The sequence below is a fragment of the Pseudopodoces humilis genome, chromosome 2 (genome assembly GCF_049639895.1).
Source record: "Pseudopodoces humilis isolate 2021_Gansu_Grassland_sample_001 chromosome 2, ASM4963989v1, whole genome shotgun sequence".
NCBI lineage: Eukaryota > Metazoa > Chordata > Aves > Passeriformes > Paridae > Pseudopodoces > Pseudopodoces humilis.
The window spans coordinates 67283873-67308220 of record NC_142201.1 but is presented as its reverse complement, the minus strand read 5'-3'; the positions used below and the strand labels follow the sequence as shown (position 1 = coordinate 67308220).

The window sequence follows — 24348 nt, the reverse complement described above, 5'->3', positions numbered from 1 at the left end:
CCTTTTCTGGGGTAATTTATGGTGCAAACAATATAAGGCTGGCACAATAATTTTTAAGCCTAATCTTAATTCTGTGTTTTGGTAAGGAGAGGGACAGTTCACAAGTGCCATCTTTCTAACTGTAATCTCATTTGTCCTGTATTTCCTACTTTGTTTAGGATCTTTGAAATAGGTAGTCTCTTGCTGTCCTGTCCTCTTCTGTTCTTCTTATGCAAGCCAGAGAAATCCCTCTCTAGCAAACTTGCTCCATTTCTTCTGCATTTTGCCTGGATAACTCTCCTAGCAATTCTCATACGCAGTTCAGAAGCTGGCAAGAGCTGAGGAATCGAGAGAGAGCTGGATTTGCCACCAGAATTTAGATAATGTTTTGCTGTATGCTTGTAGGCTGCCTCATGGCACCTGGCTTCACGGCAAGAACAGCCCCAGGGGTTCATGTAGGAATGACATTCATGGGCCTGCATAGTTGAATCACCAGTCTGTCCAGCAAGACATAACTTTAATTACCACAGAGGTCATTAAAACTCAGCGCCAGTTTGTTCAGTGAGTCACAATAAAGTACTTCTGATCAGACTTGTTTAGATTTATCATGGACAGTTACCGACTCCTCTATAGAGAATCATTCAAGTATTAAATTCCCACTAGTTGCTGAGGCTGTGTTCCAAAGCAAAAAGTCTGATCTGCAGCAGAGGTTTTACTATTACACAGAGATGCCAGGGTGGAAGAAGGATGACAAGAAAAGCAGAATACCAGAGACTAAATTAAGCTCACAAGATGGAATTTCAGGGTCTGAAATGTAATTTTCTGCCCAGTGAATTGAGGATAAACAAAACATATGTGTACAAGTCCAATTTTAAATCTGTTCTGGAACTAGAAAATCAGCAGTTCTCCTTTAGAAGCTAGTAAGAATGTAATTTAAGTTTAGATTTGTCATACTAAACATAGTTGTACTCTTAAGTAAGAGCAGTGTTGTAGTTTGTCCTTTATCTGGTTTCAGGGTTAAGAATGCTTCTGAATAATCTATTGTTATATTTTTATTCTTCCCACTTGAAAGCCCATCCTAAAAGGGGTCTCAGTGACTGTGTAAACTTCACTCATGAGCAAGGACAATGATGGCAATGGAAAAGGCCCAGGTAGTCAATGCTGCCTTTGCTTCAGTCTTTACCTTCAGATCTTCAGGAATCCCAGGGCCCAGAGACCGTTGGGAAGGCCTGAACTTTACCCTTGGTAGAGGGATAACAGGTTAGGGAACATCTGAAACAAGCTGGACATCCATGGGACCTGACAGGATGCAGCCCCAGTGCTGAGGAAGCTGGCGGGCATCATGGTCTGACCAGTCCTGATAGTTTTTGAAAGCTTATGGCTCCTGGGGGAGGTTCCTGAGGACTGAAAGAGACCAAATGTGATTCCTTGCTCCAGGAAGGGCTAGAAAGAGGATCTGGGAGCTGCTGGCTGGTAATCCTCACCATAATCCCTGGGAAAGTGATGGGGCAAGTAATCCTATAATCCATTTCCAAACATAAGAAAAGTAGATGACCAGCAGCAGTCAGCATGTTTACAATAAGGGGAAACAATGCTTTATGAGCTTGATAGCCTTCCAAAACAATAGATTGCCAGCTTGGTGGATGATGGAAGATCAAAGGACACTGTTTATTTCAACTTTAGAAAGGCTTTTGGCAGTATCTCTTTGAACATCATCATAGACACAATGATGAAATATAAGCTAAATGAATGAGCAGTGAGGTGAGTGGAAGGCTGAGCTGCCAGGCTGACTGGGTGGTGACTGGCAGCATGAAGGCTCACAGGAGGTCAGTCACTAACAGTGTAGCCCAGGTACTATTTAACAGGAATCTCAAGAAGCTCAATGAAAGGAAAAGTCAAATTAATACAATTTTACCAGAGTGTTGGTCAATATTTCCCCTACTACTTCTACAAGTACTTTGTTTCATTCTGTATTACTGAAAAAATCTTACCAGTTCTCTTACTCTACTTTCCAAGGTTTTTATAATTGTTTAGGCATTTCCTCATTATTCTGTTCATTGACAACCTTCCTCACTAAATATTTCCAGAAAATAGAATCTAGAATCTACTTTTTTTTTTTCTTTTTTTTTTTTTTTTTTTTTTGGAAGATAAATGGTAAAGCTGTCAAGCAATCCTGCAAGCCTCCTTCATCATGTGTTGCCTATAAGTGAGGCCCATTGTTGCAGACACCTTTCTTTCATAAGCTCCCTTGCTTTCCTCCACTCCTCATACTTGCAGAGGGAATAATGGAAGGAACTTCCATGAGCATTAGCATTGCTCCTTTCTCACCGTAGAGGAACAGATGCAGTAACTTTAACAGAGTTATCATCCTATAAAGACTGACTATCACTGTCTGTTCTGGCTTTTTAAATCTTCAGGCTCATTTTCTGGCCATGCTTCTTGCATTTAGAGCTAAAATGTAACTGTTCCTGCGACAGCTAGAGTTTAATTAGGGCTCAGCCAGAAAAGCGCCTTGGAAGAATGTTCTTACTATAAGAAAGCAGTGCCTCTTATAGGTAAAAGTGCCTCTTATAGGTGTTTGTAAGTGCATATGAGCAGTTGGGAAAGCTATTTAACCACATAATACCTATGAAAAGCATGTCTCTGATTTTTTTAAACAGGTTGGGTTTTGTTTGTTTTTTTTCAACTTAGAAGCATCATTTTCCTTTGCTTCTTTCCCTCACCTGAACACCCATCAGCCTCTACTGCCTTGACCTGTGGGGGATACTCCTAACCTCATTTGAAGGGAAGGTAATGAAGGTAACACTGTAGCCCCAAGACACATCCTCTACTCAAATCAAACTTCTGCTCCTAGCTAGTGCCGGCACAAGGAGACCTGGTGGAAATTACAAGGGAAAGTGAGGGTATGGAAGAATTTCACAGCTCTTTCAACAGTAGCACAATCTCAGGTTAGCTTAAACAAGAAAACACACTCTGGGTGAAATCTGTCATATTATCAGATGGGGGGAAGTATCCTTCTCTTCTTGGAGAAGTTTCCATTTTCTAAAGGGTTCTGCCTGTGCTGATGGTACGTTTTTAGTTCACTGAATTAGTCAACAGCTGGCGATGGCCTCCCTTGATCTGTGGAAGAGTTCAGGCAAGGTTCGTGCGTGGAGCCCAGCGTGAGTCGGGAGGATACAGTGTCACTGAGCACTGGTACCCAACTGAGCATGAGCTCAGGTTCCACACCCAGCACTGCCTGCAGCTACACCGAAAAATTTCAAAGCAGGTGAATCCCAGTTGTTATTTTTTTATTATCACCATTCCCTTTTGAATTAGGTTGCTATAAAAGTTAACTGGATTTTTTCCAGGTCTAAGTGTCATATTCAAATAAAAGTATTCTGTCTCAGTGGATTGTTTTCAGTTATATATCCTATATTTTAGATCTCACTTCACAGCTGAGAAGCCAAACCAGAGATGAAAAAGAAATAAGTATTTTGCTCTTTTGATCTGGCAAAAAAAAATTGGGAGAGAATAAGATCTGCTAATTGTAATAAGTTTTTAAAAAATTAGTTTAGATTTTCAAAGCCTTTAATGATGCAGTGGAGAAACAAGTACATGGGAGTTTGATACTTATCCAGATTAGACACTTAATAATATACAAAGCAACTGTTAGATGTTTCAGAAGCTAAATGCCTTTGAAAATCTAGGCTGTGGTGATTCAAAATCATTAATAATTTTAAGTGTATTTAAAGCAACTGTAATTACTACTGCCTTTTCTAGGAAACCGTTCAATTTAAAATGTATCTTTTTGTGCTTTCTTCCTCGCATACCGAGCCTAAAGTACTTTCTTTTATCTTTTAGTTAGTAAAAAGCAGATTGTATATTTTGTTTTGTACATTTTTTTGCTATATTGCAGTTTCCATTCAAGTGCAGCATGCAAGAAACCTTGAGTAACATAACCCTCTTAAGCAGGAAGAAGGTCATTTACCTTTATCCAGCATACGCAGGCAGCTGCATTAGACCTCATGTCTCTGGGAGATGCAAGACATTTTTTGGTTTAGCAGGAAGGGATGGACTCTGAAGGATATAAAAGACCCAGTTGCAAAGGCAGCATGTATATTTAACTCGGCCTCTGTGAGGACACTTGTGCTTCTGTAGAACAGCAGCAGGCTGGAGAATGCTGGAGCTCTTCTGTTGCCCAGGTCAAAGCGTTGCTGTTGTAAAACCTTCACCACAGCAAGGGAGAGCCCTCGAACAAGTGCTCATCAGTTAAAAAGTACTGTGTTCGGGGGGGGAAAGCAGGAAGGAAAGATTTTAACTCTGAAATTGAGATCTCTCATGGCATGGATTTCTCCAAAAGGTGGAACAATACATACTTAGAGATAATGTTCTAATTAAAAATAAATAAATAAATGAAAGTCTTGCTTCCTAGTACTTAAAAAAAAACCAGAAAAATATTTTGCAAGTCAGAACAAGCATTCTTATGTAAGATCAGTGAGACTTTTTAAAATCCAAATTGTTGTCTCCTATCTAGCCAGCATCTAAACACACTGTTGTGCAAGTTAAGGGTGTTACATAGTAAATTCCAGATGCTGTGTCTCACCAGTGCTTGCCTAGGAGGGTTATATGAAAAGTGAATTCAAAACTGCTTAAAACAAGACATATTCCTTTCAACAACTGTTTAGGATTGAGATGGTTTACTGACATCAATTCTTGAAAGAATGGAGAAAATAATTTTGAATAATAACAGGAGAGCACTAAGACAGAATTTTTAACTGAAAGGTACGCATGTAATGAGAAACAGAAATTTCACTGCAAAATCAAGTGGCCTGATTTTCCCTGACAACACCTCACAGCACTGTAGTCATTTATGTAAAGTTGCTGTAAAGTAGCCAGTGGCTTGAGTCACGAAGATTTTTATTGACAGCTATTTATGTTTACTTTGGATATTCAGAAATATTTTCAGAGGGATGAAGGGCATGGTGACAGCCTAGCTAGTAAATGTATCGAGTGAGCTAGCAAGTGTATGTGTATGTCCTGTTCATAACCTACAGTCAGGGAAAGAAAAAGTTATTTTTTGGTCTACTACCCGGCATGATTTCTGGGGTAATCCTGATTTTTGAAGTGTTCTTCCCACCTTGAGACAAAAAAAGTTTTAAAAATTGTTGATGTTATCTAGCTTAGTCATTAGGACCCTGGTCTAAATGGAGGTAGCATTGATCTGAGCTCCCTGAACCTCAACTTCGCTAGCACCTCTGAGTAAAATGAGAAAAAAGCTCTTATACTGTAATAAGCCAGGCTCCAGCTATTCCAGGCACTTCACTCACAGCAGGGCCTGAGTCCTGGAGGATGTACAGTCTTGTTTTTGGTGGTACATGTCAGGGAAGGAAAATTGATGGCAGTGATACAAACAAATTGATACTGCATCATTTGAAAAACTGGCAGGTAACCTGTGGTCAGCTAAACCTGATGGTGCTCAGTTTCCCTGTTTCAGCCACATGATTCTAACACAGCTGTTGCAAGAGGTAGCACTTTTTGGAATCATTCAGAGTGGACACTGTATGCATAAGACCCACCTGAGGAGACTGGAGGTGTTTGCATTACAGGGGCACATGTGCCAGCTCAGACCTGAGGCCTGGCTGGTCTGACCCTCTCTCTGATAAGCAGGCAGAGCCTGATACCTGAGAGGAAGGTGTAAGGGGCAGCAAATGTAGTACAGTCTGATCCCATGTCCATCTCATCTTGATCTATAGTAGATGGAAGCTGGTTGATATCCTTCCAACATTTTTGTTCTCATTTTATGAGAGAAGTAAAAAATTTACTTATCTTCTAAGGTTGATGTTTCTAGTGGACGAAACGGACATAAGCAGAAGGATATCTTTCTGCAGAATAATGTAAACATTGAGGTATGAGTATCAAATAGGTCAGCCAGAAAGGAAGAAGTGTTAATAATTAAAGACAGAATGAGAGAATGGAAAGGAAAGTTTAAAAAAAGAACAAGTAAGCAAGTAGCCTGTCATTGAACCATCTTATTTAAAGTCAAGGAAAACTTTAGGAGCTGCTCCTGCAGAATTAAAAGAAAGAAAAAAACATCCATAAATGTATTTGAGATTCAAGAAAACATTTTTGTTAAAAATCACACTCAGGAAGTGCATTGAGATAAGATCTGTCTGAGGGATGGCTTAGTATTAGAGAGCAAATTGGAGCTACTGTACTGTAAATTCCACCTTCTAATTAGATAATCAATGAAAACGTTATATACATCCAACATGTTACAGGGAGGTGTCTTGAGGAAAATGGATATACTGAACATATTCTACAAGGGAGACAAAACTAAGGTGTTTGATATAGTTTGGGTCAGGAGTGCCTTAATTTTGGCATCAGCTCACCATTCCGAGTGGGTATACCTCCCTCCTCATGTGTCTTGCTGTGCTTTCCGTCACATCTTGGGCACCTCTCTGAGAAGGTTGGACCTTTTCCTTTCCCAAGGCAGGTTCCATGCCTGGAGAGGAAAGGGAAAGGGGAGTTTTCCCCAGCTTCATGGCCCTGGCAGAACAGGGGGAAAGCTGTGCTTGGGATCTCAGGGTGTGTCTGAGCACATGACATTTGGTATTTCTTGAGCACAAGAATGAGGAGAAACGAAGCCAAGAGCTCTTATGATCTCAGCTGCAATAACGTGCAGTAATTGTGAGCCATCCCTAGAGACCCTGTAGGAACAAACAGGTTGCTTTGAACAATGCATGTAATGGAAGGTGTCCCTGCCCATGGCAGGGGTTTGGCATAGTCAAACTTAAAAGGTCCCATCCAACCCAAGCCATTCCAGGACTGAATATCTAGCAATGCACATGCTCCAGCCCTTCCCCTTCCTGATTCCACCTCTCTGGCCTCCCACAGAGTTTCCTGGAGGGTAGAAGACATACAACTTTGTGACAGAAGGGAAGTGGAAAAGGGAGTTTATGACTTCTTATGGCACTAAATTTTGTAGTATTTGGCGGTTCAGTCTATGCATTGTGTAATGAGGAAATATGTGTGATAATATGTGTAATAACTTGAGAAAAAGAGGGGCAGCCACAAAGTCTGGATTCCCTCTGTCCTAGACCTGGTACCAATCTCTTGTGAGTAAATTAGCAAATACAAATTATACTTTGTGTGAGTGGGGTTCAGTTACTCCATCTCATCTCTGAAACAAGCACCCAGAATCGGAGTCAACTTCACTGGTGGTTTGGAAATCTCCTGCTATGGGGAAGTTCTGACACCTCATGCTAGGATGTTTGGAGAGTATGATATAAAACCTTGTCTCTAAAATACAGGTAAGGGTTTGTTACAAAACTGAGAAGGGAAGAAGTTTATAGGATTTCAGTAATGGAAAACAGCTTGTTTAGGGATGGTTCCTGGAAACTTCAGGTGAAGAGCAGGAAGAAAATACTGCTTGAGTTATTCTTCGTGCCTGCTGATGTCTGTGGTCTGTGCTTGTGGGACACAGGCTGCATCTTTACATGCACAGCAGTATTTCTTGCATCAGTGTTGCCCGAGTCCATGCCCCAGTGGTAGTGATGCAGATTTCCTAATGGCTTTCAGGATGGTGTATTTTTAGCACGTGTATGGTAAGTCCAGGCAAACAAAATTTGTTCCAGGCTGGCCAATGCTTCCAGACACTGTTGATCTAGGGAGAAACTCAGAGGTGAATGACAAGAGTCCTAAGAGGATGTGTCAGTTTGACAGCTCCAAAGAAAATTCACAGGAAGAATAATGGTACTTTGAATCTTGAAGGCATGATTCCAACATTAACCAATTAATTCTCTGCAAATTGCTTAGTTATCATTTGTTTTTTATAGATTAGGCATAAACTACTTACAACCTATTTAATTACTCTAATGAATTCATTAAACAAGCTGAGGATGAGAGCTGGGTATTGTGTGAATTTATAATGTATCTATGAAAATATGTTATTTTTTTCTATTAAATACCATTCAATGGGTTCATATTCAAATATTTTATAGAGCTGTACCCAAGCTGCCTGATGCCCTTGCTTCAAAAATACAAGCATGTGCTTCATTTCAATGCTGCTGTCTTCCATTTTGGCACAGTTTATGATGTAAACATGAACTCCTTATGCATCATTTACCGTTCTCTTGTTTCTGCCTGTTTTGCTTCTCATCACTAGGTGGCAATAGCTGAACAGTCACTTACAAGCAGGAGGCATAACAAAATGGTGCAGCAAAACTAATGAGACATATACTAAGAAGGATTACTTTATTTAGAGGTTATCATATTAAATGAGATTTCCTTGATGGAATTTTATTTTGTGGAGTTCTATCTATCACTCTGTATTTTTAATTTGGGTCATAGCAAGATGTTTGTTTTACATTGTTATTACATGGGACATCGTAGTACATAAGATTTGGTTGATTTAGATACTACAGTTTTGATCTTTGCTTCAGCAGAGGACATTAAAGCTGTGGATCTAATGTATGTGTTATGTCATATCTGCCAGTCTCTGTGAATATCTCCCATACCTTAGGGTATCTATAATCATGCCAGACGCCTATATTTAGGCACTGGAATACCACTGAGCTATGACCAGCATCCATCTGAAAGCTAGCACAGTCTTTCAAGAGCAGGGCAGAAAGAGGCTCCCAGAGAGGGGAATGTGGAATCATGAATGCAATGCATCCCAGGACATGAGAATATCCTTTTTGTTTTTCCTCTATTAGGTGTGTTCTGCACTGGAATCAAATAAATCTGGGAACCACTCTTTGTAGGGTTGCTCTATTTTGCCCAAGAGGAGTAGACTGTATGAAAACCATAAAGATGCTAATAAACAGCCCTTACTTATTCCTAAGGTGAAAAACTCCAGACAGCCAAAATTTTGTACGAACTGTATACCAGTGTGAATCCAATCTGATTCTGCGAATCAGAGACACAGATGTAATTCAACATACAATATTATTTGGCTTAAAGGACATAGAATTTGACTGAAAAAAGGAGGAAAAGGTATATTAAGCCATAAAAAATAATCATCATAATCATATTAAAGCACGTTATTCCTTCAGTAGGTCAGCAGAGCTACTTTTGGCTTTGAGATGTGTCCACATCACTGCTTGAAAGACAAAATTTGAATCTATATTTGCTTTGTTACTGTTGTCATCCCTTTAAGGCTTTCAGCTGCTCTTCACGTTTAGCCTCAGATTCTGAAGAGTTAAGATTGCAAAATCCACATAGCCCCTTTCATACCAAGCTAAAATGAGCCCTCGAAGATTGTGCAAGACTCTGCTATATTCAAATCTCCTTGTGCTTTTTTAAGGATTCCTGCAAGCATTGCTGAAAACATAGAGGACTAAACTTCCTGAATGACTGTAATAAACTGTAGTCACTAAAACTGTAAACAAAATTGGTACCTATGCTACTAAATATTAAGAATCTAAAAATCCAGTTTACAAAAGTAGTTACCCTAAGTATCATGTATACAGTGAGGAGAAACAGGCTGCTTTGAACAAATAATTGTGCTCTTTACTGGAACTCTTTGGAACTATTGTGTCATGCTGAAGGCACTCACCTCCCAGTGTAGGCATCTGAGCTGGATTCCTCAAGATAGATATTGTGAATACCTCCAGAAGTATGTGGTTTTGTTATTCTTGTTCCTTCACTGAGTGAAAACTTTGGAAATCTGTTTTTCAGATGTTTTGCAGTGACAATAGCTGTTCATGCAGCATTCTGCTCACAAGAGCACTTGTGACCATGTTGGTGAACAGCATCTCCCAGCTTCTTTTTCCCAAAGTTGAGGCATGGAAACTCCACAGCTCCAGACTCTGCTCAGACTGAGAAGCGTATTATCCAGGCAACCAAGGTTCCTGGATATTTGTTACCTCTGATCTCAGAAAACAGTGAGAGAACAGAAGGTGCTCAGTGTCACAAAGTGGAATGTGAATTAAACACAAATGTTTATAGTTTAAACAATGGTTAAACTTATGGTAAACAGCAGGTAATCGTTGTGGCAGACACATGAAAAACCTTACATTTTGAATCTATGGTTTCATATGGTGAAAAAAAAAAGTGACTGTTATTGTCAATTCCCATGTAGTAACATCATAAAGAAGGAGCCCACAGTACTTGTAAATATATGTCTGTAATAGTCCTCATCAGACAATTGACTTCCACTGACAGATTTTATATGCTCACGCCTGTCTATCTTTCACAGTCCAGGATATGTAATTAAATTGTAAATATCAAAAAGTAAACAAAAAAGAAAGTGGAAGCTACGTAACTTCAAAATTTTGTAGTCTTGTGAGCCTACCAAAAGTAAGTTCAGAACACTAAATTAGAGTGCTGATGTTTCTGCCATTTCATCGTGTTGTTCCTGTTTTAGGAGTGTTTCCAAAATATGAGTAAAATCTTTATGTATGGAAGATGTCTTACTTGCAAATTTAGACTTGCAGATATTTAAAATTAATTTAGGAAAAAATATTTTATGAATAATGATAGAAATAAGTAAGATTCTAATTGATTATAAATTGGTGATTATATTGGTGATTATAAATTAATTTAAATTTTAAAGAAGCTGTTAGAACAAAAGTTAAATTCTGAGGCATTTATGTTATGGGTGATACTTTTGAAAACAGAACCAATAATGGAGGAGTATCAAACCTGAAGTAAATCTTAACAACTGCCATTCTGTATGAACTCATTCATATCATGCCAAAAATATAGACTCTTAAAAGTGGTGGCATTTTTCCTTAATATGCTTTGTCACAATATATTCATTATTTTAGTACAGCATCCTACTGTCAGTGGAAGCACACAATAGGTAGACATGTTCTTCAGAAAGAATACTAAATGGTGAGAGCAGTGAGATTCTGCAGTAATGTTGTGATGCAATGCTTTTAAAAGAGCTACTGTACATGAAAGTGGATTACTTTGGCTCCATATCACTTTGGAGAAAGTCAGAGAAAAAGGTGCTGAGGCTCTGCCGCTCCAGCCAGACAGCTGAACGTAGCTGTAGCCTTCTTTATGTTACTCCACAAGGAAGCACATCCAGGTGTCCTTGTATGCATCCATTCATTTCTTCACCAAATGACCACAAAGTCAAGAAAAAACTGTTAGACTGGTTAGACTTAATAACTGGTGAAGACCAAGTGGCAGGAACGTTACTGGATCCTGTTCATACAAGCGGACTCAAAGTAAGCAAGGACAGATCTGCATATTGAAAATACAAACTTGAGAAATAAAAAGGGGCTGGATAGTGGCAGTTAAGAAAACTGCCTGTGTGGGATGTCTGAAATTTCTTTTATTGAAAGCACCAAAACCAACCAACCAACAAAACCTTGAACTTTTCATTCTGCCTGTGAGGGACACATGGGACCCGCAGGAGCATCCCATGGAGCTAACAGGTTAGCCATGTCAGCTGGTGTTCTCCTGACAGCAGCAGTCAAAAGATGATAAAAGATGAGCTGAGTAAAACTCAGTGAAGGAATAAAAAGCAAAAACAGTTAAACATCCTTACTCCTTTAAAACTTCAAAACAAGAACATTGATTTTTAAAGAGTCCAGTATCCAGTGAGGTTGAGAGATGGAGTAAGAAGATATGACCACTAACTACATGAATGCTTTTGCCTTTAGTTTGCATTTTGCCTTTTAGAAGAACAGGGGTAGGAGGAGTAATGCAAACCAAACAAAAAAAAAATCTATTGTGATGTGTAAAAAAAAACATCAAAAATCTTCAAATTCACATTACAAAAACCAGGTAACTTCCCATTCACTCAAGGAAGAGCAGACATATGATGTTGCAGCTCGGGTAATAACATTTTTGTTGCGCATATCTAAAGGGAGATTCTGCCCTGTAAATATAAACCACAGATTTTTTTGGGGGAAAACGATCTGCATCAACAGAGAGACTGCTTGATACTCAAGACTGAAACAAAATTTGGTGGGAGATTATTTTTAAAGGTGTGGATTTGATTTAAAATTGGACAAAATCTAATACAGATTTAGGAAACACAACTACTTGCAAATTAACCTCCTGTTTTTATTTTCAACAAGAGAGTTGCAATAAAATTAATGTATCAGTCATCCCCAGAAAAGCATGTGATATAGCACCACAGGGGAAATTATTACTTAAATCCTTGAATATAGGAATTAATGCAGTATTTGTGAGAGTGAATAAGGACTTCCAAACCTACTTGGCATTCTGTCTGATGAAAAATCAATTAGTGGGATGGTAGGAAGTCATCAGTCGTAGATCTTGGAACTTCCCTTATTTGGTGTTAAATTTCACTTTAATTGTTAAACGCTGGATTGGGCTGGCAAAAACAGGATGACACAAAGAGGAGGCTTTGTCAGTGGAGGGGTAGGGGAGGAGGTGTACAAATGGGACAGCAGGGTCTCAATATAAATTGGGGATGCAGAGTGACAGCAATGGGATGATAATTAACAGCACAGAGAGGAAGAGCTGATCAGCTCTCATTGACATGGCTGGGGAGATCAAACCTGAGATACTCTGAACATTTCTGGCTGTTCGTGGCCATGAAAGGGTACAAACAGGTTTTGTGTGGAGTTCTTTCAGGAACTGAAAGAAGGTTTACAAAGTGAATTTAAACAACAGCCTGTCATTACTGAGGACACAAAACCTTATCTCTAGATGAGGTATGTTTGCAGAAGACATTTAACATATTTTCAGAGAGAACCACAGGAGCTTGGTCTCAGTGACCCGTGTGTTCCTCAGTTTCCAATCCAAACATTAAGTATTCCGCATACTGAAACTAAATGTAACGTGCGAATATAGTTGCTGACAAAGTTATTAGAAGGATCAGCAGCAGACAAGCTCTATTTTTTCTCAGATACTATAATTATGAAATGCTGCAGGAAATTTATTTCACTAAATGAGAAAAAAAAAGTACTGTTATTCCCAGGAAATAATATCTGGAGGGATGATACCAAGAATATGTGAAACAAAAAGTACTTTGGAAACTGATTCTTATTTTTCTTCATTACCATTAAAATATGCATAGTGATGTAGTGTGATTATATGAAATAAAACCTTAGGAAGATGGAAATTGTACCTAGCAATTAAGTATTTTGTAGAAAACACAGAGAGATTAACAAGCAGTGAATTGCTTCTGCCTCATTTTTCTTATGTGAATTCAATTCCTTTTTAGAAACTGTTATTCAAGATAAAACTTATATGAAACTGAGTTTTCTGTGGCTCTTTCAGAGGTGAATCCAAAGCAGTGAGCCTTCTGACTTATTTGCCATTACGGATTTCAGCTTGCTGTCTCTCATCTTTGTTAAGGGGGGGGGGGGGGGGGGGCCGAAAAAGTGTCAGGAAAAAAATGTCAACACGTTTTTCTGTAGCAGTGAAAGAAAAGCAGAAGCAGCCAGTCCGAATGCCGTGGGTTCACTGCTCTGATAGCGCTTCTCTTGTGCAACTAGACTGAGGGAGAGCCTTTTTTCCTTGCCAGCGTCACTGCAATCAGATATATGGGTGCAGCTCCGCTTTACCGCAGCATGATGCAGTTGTGTGTAGTTCAGCGTGCTCTTCTTGGAAACAGGCGGAAGGAGAGCAGCTGACCAGAGCAGGCAGAGGATGTTCATTAGAGGGTGCCTTTTTTCCCCCTAAAGCTGAGCAGTACGTGTGAGATTCCTGCAGCTGCAGAAGAGACGCTTTCAGTGGGGCTTCGAGTTGATCCTCGGTTCGCGAGAGGAGGTGCGTTCGCTCGGGCTGGCAGCTTCTGATGGGAAAACAGCTTCAGACAGGCAGACTGCGCCTTATTAAAAGCACGGCTCAGACACCCTTCGGGAAGGTACTCTAACTGTGCCTATGGAACAAGTGCTGTGGTGCTGCATATGCCTTAAGCGACCAGAAGAAATTTGCCCGGTTGCGGAATGGAATAAATGAAAATACTGAGTACTGAGGGGGTGAGGGAATAAAATACTCTTCACATTGAATTAAGAACAAGCCCCAAAGGAAAAGCAAAGGACAAAAATCTCACGGTGTGCTTTTGTTGTTGTTGAGCTTTTTTTATTTTTTTTTTAATGAGCTTACCTACCATGAACGGAAGAAGTGGATCTGCGGAGACTTCATTTCCTCCTCTGACCCCTCGTTTACATCACTGACTGGTGACAGTCACATCTACATACATAGTACCTGCCACTTCAGCTGCTCAGAATTATAGAAGCCTCTTTGTATGCTGCAGACATGGCTAGCCAGCAGGATTCAGGCTTCTTTGAAATCAGTATCAAATATTTACTGAAATCCTGGAGCAATAGTGAGTAGCAGAAGTGTAATCTTTTTATATTATGCATTGCTTGGTAAATAGCTAGGATAACCTAAAGGATAGAATCTTACCTTTCTGTATGTTTGTGTTATATAGACCAAGTAATTTTTGCTTTTGTCAGCTCTAAAAATCAAAATGTCAGGGATTTAAATAGGTTTCATTAACTGCAAAGGCTGTAATGAGATTATACCAGATTTTGCTTGATTGAATTCTGAAGTTAGGCTGCTTTCTGGGTCTAACACTACATTGCAGGGAGTGCATTCCAGAAAGCATTTCCTGCCTACATGTTTGTTTGATTTGTTCAGACTTTGTCTAAATATTTTTTTAAATGATGTTTAATCACAAGGGTGTGGCATTGCTCAGAAGTTGGTTTTTATTAATTGTGCACCGAGGACAAAATATAATTATTCTACTTCAGGTCTGAAAGTCATTTTGGTGTGATGGGAAGCAAAACATCAGTTGCTTATAGCTGCACTTCCCACCCTCTATGCTTAATTTCAGAGTCTTATGCAATATTTCCAGCCAGAAAGAATCCATCTGTTTATCTGATTCAGGCTGGGTTTTGCAGAATGTAAACAAATAGCATTTTAGTCTGCCTTAGTCTTTTCAGTATTGCTGTTCCTGATTTCCATTGCTTTTGAAAATCAATTACTCTATAGATGTTTTAGCAATATTATGTAATGAAGATGTCTGAATAAAATTTAGTGCTTGGAAGTATATTCAGATTTAGGTAAGGTGGTGAGATAACACTGGCAGAATTTTGCTTTGCAAGTTAAAGTACATGAACAGTATATTCCTTCTCTATAGAAGCTTTTATTAACAGTGCTGAATCTCCATATTTTAATGTTTTTAAGAGATAGAACACAATGTCTCTGGAAAAATCCAACTTGGCTATGTGTGAAATAATGTTGTGATCATCCTACTATCTATTATTTAATAATGTCTGCATAGAGGACTAGTATTTAAAAATTCTGTGGTATAAAAGAATTGCAAGGTCTGCTCAGTACAGAGAGAGTACCTTATATATGCAAAGAAATAAACAAAACACTTTATTAAATGTGTGATATGCAAGTCTTGTATTCATTAAATGATATCCATAGAAACTGTATTTTTCCAGGTCATTTGTAACCTCAGTAACACTATAGTGCTTGTTTGAATCTGTTTTTCTACCACAAGTGTGAAGCCACTAGGGAATAATAGTATTACCTAAACACCATTGCTTATCTGCCCTCCTACAAAAATATTTAGTGTGTATTCATTCAAATAAGTGATCCCACAAGGACTAGGAGAGAATTTTGTGATTCAGTTACCTTCTTGGACTAATATTAATCAAATACAGAGAACTTAAGTGTGACAGCACATATTTTATAACAAGCTTGGCACAGCTTATGACAGAAGAAAAACAAGTCAGTTTATGGTGCAGAAATCAAATCAGTTCTGGCATTAATTTTGTAATAGCCTGCTGTAACTTGAAGTAAAACCAGCAATTAAGAATATAAAACCAACTATGTTATAGAATTAAATATAAGTGTTGTTTTTTCCTTTTTCCTTTATCTTGAAGTATATTGAAGTATTTCAATATAGGAAAAGTATTTCTAATCTGAAATTAGAAATCCTCAAGTTCTAGTTTAGGGAAATGGAAACAATATATGAATAATTGGTATTTCTGACATTCTTTTAGTGGATAAACACCCCTTTTACTGTATATAAAGAAACAGTAAGAGGAAATAGAATAAATGAACCCAGGTTGCCTTAAACTTGTTGCCAGTTGGGTTGGGTTTTTTTTGCTTTCATACTGCGAGGGTATATTAATAAATCTGAATGTATCCTTTCTAGCTGAAAAACAAACGATTTGATAAGAAGAGAGTAGGGAGTTAAAAAAACCTAGGTCTTTCTTCAGCTCTGCTATGTGATGGGTGGAGCAGAGGAAAACACTTCCCTTGCTTGAGAAACTGCTGGGAAGCCTGCACATGCATGCACAGGAGCATGTTTTTCAGAGAATAGGTGCTGTGCCTGCACACCCAAGACCAGAAGTATGCTGTAAATTATGCTGGGGCATTTACTTAACAGCAAGAGGTCTAACATACAGTTTTAAAAGAAAAAAAACTTTGGTTCTTTCCGTGTATATTTTGCTGCAATGTTAACAGTGTAGAGGTGCTGTCCATGTATGTTTCTGCAAACTAGCAGTTTAAAACATTAGTTTAAACAGCATTTATCCTTCCTGGGCTTTTTAGTCCCACCAAAACCAGGTCTTTCCATTGACTTGTGTTTTGGCTTACACAGAGCATTAGCATATTCTAGCAGATTGCCATCCATGTCTGTTGCCCACACCATGAAATATACTCAATTATTCTACTTGAAATTACATTTTTCCCTGATTTTGCTATCTAAGGAGCTTAACAAACTAGCGTTCATGACATGCCAGGCAAGATTTCAGTTCAGTGTCACACAGCACTTGCTGAGGTGTTCACCTAGCATGCTGCTTGCATGTCCATCACCCAGCTAAGGAGGCAGGTAATTTATGGACAATGCGGACTGTTCACTTGAACTGTTGCAGTCAGGATGATCCAGTCTGATACAGCCCGTGGTGTGTTCTCAGGGAGCCTGCGTTCTCCTTCCTGGGGGATAAAAAAGCCAAGTCACAGTCTGGCCTTCGAATCATCCCATCAGACAGAGATCTCAAAATACACCTTTGTGCAGTTCCAAAGACAGAGTTTTGCTCTGCGTGTGTCCATAAGATACCATGCACGTTGTGCTGTCTGGAAAACATTCCTGTATTGTGTTGGAGATGGAATCAGAACTGGGATTGTCTGGTTGGAAAATAAGAATAATTTAAGGGGCTTTTTTTACCATCTCATGTGTGTTCTTATGTATTCTTAAATATTTGAGTGTTTTTGATCAGTGCTGCATTAGTCAGCAATTGCATTAATCGTTTGCATTGCTTCTATTTGAAAGTACTGCTAAAATGGCTATGCCTCCACACAATGAGTGGTGCTCGTTTGGCCCACTGAGGTCAATAAGCTGAAAAGAAAAAATATAGGGCTTACCAAAACTAGGACAATTAAGAGTCTTTTCCTCAGATTTTTTATGGAAATACTGCAAAATGCATTTTTGTAAATAAATATTTGTCATTTATTCAAGGTATAATACATGAATACAAAGGTTAAGTATTTGAAGCCTGATCTTTCCTTAGATTTTTTTTCTTTTTTTTTACTTTTTTGAATTAATAAGATAGATTTATTCTGATTTTAATTTCCAAATTACTTTTTCAAATTCATAGTTTAAAAAAAATCTGAACAGAAATTTGGAAATCTTGCTATGAGAATCTAGAGTACCATCACTATAAACAGCAGAAATATAATAAATTCTATCTTTTGCAGTTCCTAGATCTGATCAGCAATTAAGTTTATTGAAGGGAAGGATTCTGTAGAAGAATCTAAATGGCACAGGTAGATGGCTTACTCCTGCTCTCACTAGTCAGCTCCTGTGTGGGCTTGTAGAAGCTGCATTTCTTTGTCTCACAGTTACAAGAGATAGGTTTTAAGGTTTCTTTCTGTGTAACGAAATGAAATTGCGTATTTTGGATAGGAAATATTATATTTAGCACTTCTCATAGAACAGTTATCTATATGGCCTGATTTTAAAGATTGCAGTGCTTGTTTATGGACCTTTGAATAGCAAGGGGGTTTTCTGTGGACTTGTGTTTAATGCTGACTCAGAATAAGGACTTTTCTAGTATCAGGGCTTCAGGTCTCTTTCCCATGGCCATACTTCCTTGCCTTCTTCTACAGTTGCCAACATTGTCATCAAAATCCTCATGTCACCACCCTCTTCCCCTTTGTGTTGTACAAAGCCCCATTGCTCAGTCCTCCCTACAGCCCAGTGTTCTCTTTCTCTGTGCCCCTGTGTGCCCAGTCCCTGTAGCAGCTGTCAAAAGCTACTTCTTGTTTACAAGGGCTGGTAATGTCAGAGACAGCCCAGGCCTGGGACCACACAGACACCCACATCAGCTCACATCCCACAGCACTCCCAGTAGGATCTCTGGCTCCTCTGCAGCTTGCTGGTCACGTACTGAGCCAAACACAGGGCTGGCATCAAACCAGGTTCTGTGGTCCGAAGAGTATCAGGCATCAGAGACTTCCCAGTGGCTGATGTGAAGCCTGGAGGATTGCTAGCTGCCATGTGGTCATCCATGTTCTCTTCTTGTCTTGAAGATATGTTTCTACCATGTCAGGAAAAGAAATTAGTGAAGAACATTTAGCCCTTCATTAAATGAATGTAATACACAAGGCAATAAAACTCAGCCTTTTTACAGAGAATATTCATGAGCTCCTGTGTCACTGAGCAAGAGAAAAGGGAAGGCCACAAACAGTTTCTTAGCCGAAAGTCTCTATTATGTCTAAGTCTGTGATACAGTTGTTTGATCTCCTAGTAAGATTTTATTTCGCATGAGGATGATAATAGCTGTTTTGTAGGTTTCCCTTGTCTGCAGTCAAACACAGACCTGTTTAAGGCTGAATACACTTGAGCACACCATGCTGTCAGAGATTTGTAGCAAGATACCAATCAAGGAAAGAGGCTCCTCTGTGTTTCCCAGAGCCCACTTAGACAAACGCTGAGCAAGGAGAACCTATCCTTCCTTCCCGTCTCTCTTGCTCTGGCATCTGTACTCTTGCAGGCCCGAATAACCTGATTCCAGAAGCTGATGTGCTGCAAACTCACCCCACAGGGAGAGGGTCAGTTCTTGCCTGAAGCAGCTGGGGCCAGTGGCTGTGGTGAGCAGACCAAGAAACTGGGACCAGTGTGTCCTGCTGGCTTGTGAGGTCTCACCCCGATGCCACTGCAGAGAGCTGGCCCTTCCACAGACCCTGGGGAGCCCTGGGCACAAGGGTTTAGCATCTGCTGGTGTCTTGGCATCTGAGCCTGCCTGGGACAAGGGATGTCATTAATTCAAGCTGTTGTGCTACCTGAAGGGGATTGATTGCTCTGTCCATTGAGGCTGAAGGGAGGGTGCTGAGTGTATTCTTCAGCTCTAAGTAGTCTGTGATTGTCAGCAGTAAAATGTCTTGTTTGATAACGGTGACTGTTATCTCCCAGGAACTTCCTTCCTATCTGGTCTGATCCGAAGGGAAAGGCAGTAAACCACAATGTTTAGGCTGTTTATGTTCTGCTAGTACCCATTTTAGAACTTGCATTTTGACATGGTTCCTCTCAGAAGTAAGAGAAAGTTTTATTACTTTGGAAACATGAGAAAAAATGGATTTTAAAATTAAAAACAGGATTTTTTGTTTATTTTGATGTTTGCTGCTCTGTTGAGGACATTCCAGAAGTGTTTCTACCATACTGGGAGGGAAAAAAGGATGAGAAAAATCATAAACGCTTTATTGCAAGATTCAGTTGATTTGTAGAATGAGTTTCCTCGTCATTAAAAAGTTTGAATTACTGCAGTAAAAATCTCCAAATGCTTTGACTGCAATATAGTACATAAATTTTTGTGATGAAACTTCAAAACACCAAAATATAAGATGGTCTGGAAACCAAGCTTTGTTAATTACTGGTGGATATTCCATAAAGGTTGTAATTATTTTACTTGTGATAAAAACAAAACTATTCTGTTATAGTATATGCAGTCACTTCGAGTGATTAATTTGTGATATCCTTGATGCTATCAAAATACCAGTGGTTTGGTTTTTTCCTAGTACTCCTAGTTATTATTCAAAATGGAAAGAACTAGTGATACTTATGTTTCCTCTATTCATATAACACCACTGAATTAGCTGTGGTATCTTTTATTTTTATGTCTATATAAATATAAAAACTATAATTATGAAAAAGGGAGTATATATAGGTATAAGGAAAGTGATAAACAGGATACCTTAGGAGTACAAAATCTACAATAGTGTTTAAAATTTAATACTGGAGAATATGAGCTATTATATTAATATATTATATTAACTTACCAATCTTAACAATCCTTTTGTATTTTCTCCACTTTTGATACACTCATTGCTTTAACAGTTTAACTCTTTTCAGTGTATTGTCTTGGGGGCAGTAGGAAGCGAGCTCCACACCTACAGAACTACAGTTGCACGTGCTTGGCCCACTTTATTTTCTGTATTCATTCCTGAGTTTCTAAACAATCAGAATCTACAGACACTTGCTATGAATTGGTAGCCCTAGAGACTGAATTCCTGTGGGTGTTGAAACCATGGATGACACATATGGCATTGCAGTAGGTGTGTCTGGGAGGGACAGTCTCATCCCAGCCTCTAACTCCTGTCCCCATGCTCCTACTGCTTCTCTGCCACCCTAATTATCCATACAGGTGATATGCTGAAAGTTAAACTTTCTAAAATGGTGTAGATGCTGGTGTCAGCATAAGAAAGGGGATGAGTGTACACTGCTAGGAGTGGGAGGCAGTTTTGGCTGATTCCTGCTATTAGGCTGGTGGAACTGTATGGTAAATCATATTTACTTTAATAGTGATTCCTGTACCTGTGCCTGCGTCTAAATATTGGTAATAGTTCCTTCTCCAGGAAGGAGACAAGTCTAGCTTTTATATCCCTCTCTTCTCAGAGCATCAGCAGTGAAGTTGTTGCCATTGTTTCCATGATAAATTTGGAATGCAGAATAATTTCACAGAGATAAGTAGCTGAGTTATTTATGAGTCGGTAATTTTTCAGTCACTGCAGTTACCTAAAGTAGATTAGAATCAATTGTCTATGGAAGGAAAATCCCTTCTCCTCAAATATTCTTTCTTCTGAATCATCCAATCCTTTGTCTATTGCACTAGCTAAAAGGAATACTAAACATAATGTTCAAACTTCGCAGAAGCTCTATCAGTGAGATTTTTTAAGTTCTTGCATGGTTTATATTGTTAAGAATGCAGATAGAAAGGTGTTCAATAGTATGACGAAGCAGGACAAAACATTTTCTGACTGGAGAACTGGAAACTAGGGGTGACAGTGGAGGGGGAGATTATGACCCTTAATTCAGTTCAATGGCAGTGAACAGGGGTGGAAAGCAAAGGATGCAGGGCAAAGGGAATAAGAGAAATGTAGCAGGAACTGTAGAACAAGATGAAGAGACAGCCCTTAATATGTTGTATGCCTACCTTAAATGTATGTATACGAATACATACATTCTGGAAAACTTTCAGGAAGAAGTCAAGTGCTGTATGCAATCACAAGTTACAATGTCACAGCAGGAGCAAGCTGGGTGTTAACAGCTCACACTGGTGAAGTGCTGTGATGGATGGATGGATGGATGGATGGATGGATGGATGGATGGATGGATGGATGGATGGATGGATGGATGGATACAAGCTCTTGAGAGAGGACCTGCAGGGAAATAAAAAGTTGCTGTCTTTGTGAAGGAACTCCTGATGGATCTGAAGCTCTTCTATGGGATGGATGGGCGACAGTGTGCTGGAGAGTTTGTAGGTCAGGATTAGAACAGATGGCTTGAAGTGTTACAGAGTGATGGTGGGAATATGTTACAGGGCATTGATCAGGGTGAGAAAGTGTCAAAAGTCTTCTTTGAACAACTTGAGGAAGTTAATGAATTGTTGATGTTGGTTCACATGAGAGACTTGAACTTCCTGATGTTTGCTGCAAGTGTGAAATAGTAGGATGCAAGAAGTCAAAATTTCTTGTGAGTATTGGAAGTAACTTCTTGAATTATAATGGACCAAGTGGGTAAAGTGCAACTGGGTCTGTTACCCATTAACATGAAGACCTCACTGAAGCTCAAAATCCTGAGAAGAGTGGGGAAAGGGTGGCTGTGTACAGACTCTAGACTTAAGGAGAGTAGATTTGAGTTTTTGAGATTTCAGAAACTATTAGTGGGGATCTCATGAAGGACAGCTCTAAAAGGCAAAGGAACTTGGGAAAGCTGAGAGGTCTTTTAAGACAGCATCTTTTAAGAAAAAGAACACGGACTTCCCATGCTTAAGGAAACAAGCAGGAATATGAGGAGACTGGCTTGGCTTATCAGAGACCTCTTGGCTGAGCTCCACTGTGAAAAAAACAATATATCCAAGGCAGAAGTGCGATTTGGCTGCAAAGAAGTAATTTATAGACATTGCCTGGGCGTGCAGGGACAGTGCTTGGAAATTCAAAATGCAGCTGGAGGTGGGCTTTGCTAGGAATATCAAAGTCAAGAAGGAGAGTTGCTCTTGCTTCCTTAGTGGTAAAAAGCTGAACAAGGGCAGTGTGGACCTATTGCTGAATGAGGCAGGGAATCTAGTGACAGTGCACTGAAGTACTGAGCAACACTTCTGCCTCTTTCTTCAGCAGGATGGTCTCTCTGGCCTCTGTCTGCCAGGTTCTGGAGTTCTACTTGATATGGCACATCTCAAAGTGGGAAATGTAGGACTTTTTCAAGTTCAGGGTTTAAAAGCCCAGACTCTCTTCTTCACAGGAACTACTGAGAAGCCTGGCAATTCCTTACATATTTATGATCTTCTATATATTGCCAATTATAGTCACATTCAAAACCAAGGGATGGCAGAGTTTTTCTTTTCACAGCAGACAGCAGAGCTTGCTAAAACAAGCCACTGAATGAAACACATCTGAGAAACACTGGCTTCTTAGTTTGCTCTCAGCCAAGTAGCAGTAGTTTCACTGAGTTACTGAATGCCACTTGCTTCCTCATCTGTGTGAGAGATCACAAATACAGAGACACCCCAAAACATGTAGATGTTTGTGCATAATATAATATCACTGATACAACTGGTATTAGAGGTGCCTGAGAGATTCATCTTTGTCATGTCTCAGAAGAGATTTTGTGACTCTTTTCAGGACACTGGTTTGAAGAGAAATCTGGGTGTTGTTTTGTAAATACTGTGGGATCACTATAGTGACAGTATCACGTTTCTCTAGGGGAATACATTGCTGATAAAGAGTTTAATTAGGTGATTGGAGCCTTAGGAGAGAAGTTTCACACATTATAAGAAAAGGGGAGGCCCTTTTAGGAGACATGCTATACAATCATTATCCTGAACACTTTCTATTCTTTCAGAAATTTTCAGTCATCACATGTAGTGCTAATGCATACAAGTTGAGAGACTGCTGTTGTTTTTCACTAGTTAGTGAGGGGGTGGGAAATCACACTCTGTGTATGGCCAAAATGTGATGACGTTAGATGGATTAGTATCAGACAAGGTCTGATCAACAGAACGCATCAGATCTTGATTTTATTTATAATGAAGTTGCAGATGATTTTATTTTTATTTTGAAAAGCTTGACTTTGGAACACTAATTTATATTCCCTTGAATTCTTAAGTAGTGCATGGCTCAGCACAGAAGTCTGACAAAGATATTGGTCTGAAGGAATTCTCCTATAATAGGGTGGTCATTACGCTAACATTTTTTCCAGATTTCCAGCTATCTCCTCTCTCTCCATAACCGTGAAGAGTCTCAACTTGTATGTGGAGTAAATCAAACTTCAAAGGATGACCATTTATAAATTGGTTTGTTTTGATACTGTTTTCCTTGAACAAGTTTTGTTGAACACAATACAAAGGATTATCTTTCTTACTGCATTTCTGATTTTTGTTTATGAATGCCTTTAAATGTGTGGATTAATTTGGGTTTTTTTTAGTCAGAAGGTTACCTGGATAGAGTTCTTGCCGAAGTTCTTCCTTGAGAAGTTTGCAGTGGGTTTCTTCATATACTCACAGCAATGCATTGCTGTATGTTTTCATAATGAGGTTTATTCTTTTTTTATTTATTCCCTTGTAACTTGAATTGTTTTAGATAGCTTTCCTGTGGAAGCAAAACTTACTCAGTCTGCCTGCCTGCCTTTTTTTGGACATCTTAAACAAATTCAGAGCAATTCAGAATAAGGGTAGAATTCTTAAAGATACTTAAGTTTCCAGGAATTTTCAAATTGAGGCTGTTTCACAGTGAAGAGGGAATCTCAGATGTTGAAAAATGGCTGCATGAGCCTCCTGCCTTCTTAGACACTGGAAAATCCTTGCTGTGACATAAATATCCCAGCTGTGAAACGAGCTTCAGTCACACCTGTGAGAGGATTGCACACAAAACTCATTGTGTTGCCTCTTTTAAACTACATTCATAAGATGCAAATTGACATTCATTAATTCAGATGCAGGG

At 39.2% G+C, this 24348-nt stretch overlaps 1 protein-coding gene across 5 annotated transcripts in view; it reads left to right on the top strand.

Moving 5' to 3' along the window:
• FRY (FRY microtubule binding protein) overlaps positions 1-24348 on the top strand; it is a 220208-nt gene that overhangs the window by 50041 nt on the left and 145819 nt on the right. For 3 of the 5 annotated variants that reach the window (XM_005516302.3, XM_088067719.1, XM_088067737.1), the window contains exon 1: positions 13426-14221. The exons of the other annotated variants lie outside the window; for them this stretch is intronic. In XM_005516302.3, coding sequence (XP_005516359.1) covers positions 14152-14221 — 70 coding nt within the window. In that variant the 5' untranslated portion in view covers positions 13426-14151. Of the gene's footprint in view, positions 1-13425; positions 14222-24348 lie in introns of those variants that run through there. 5 annotated transcript variants of the gene reach the window in all.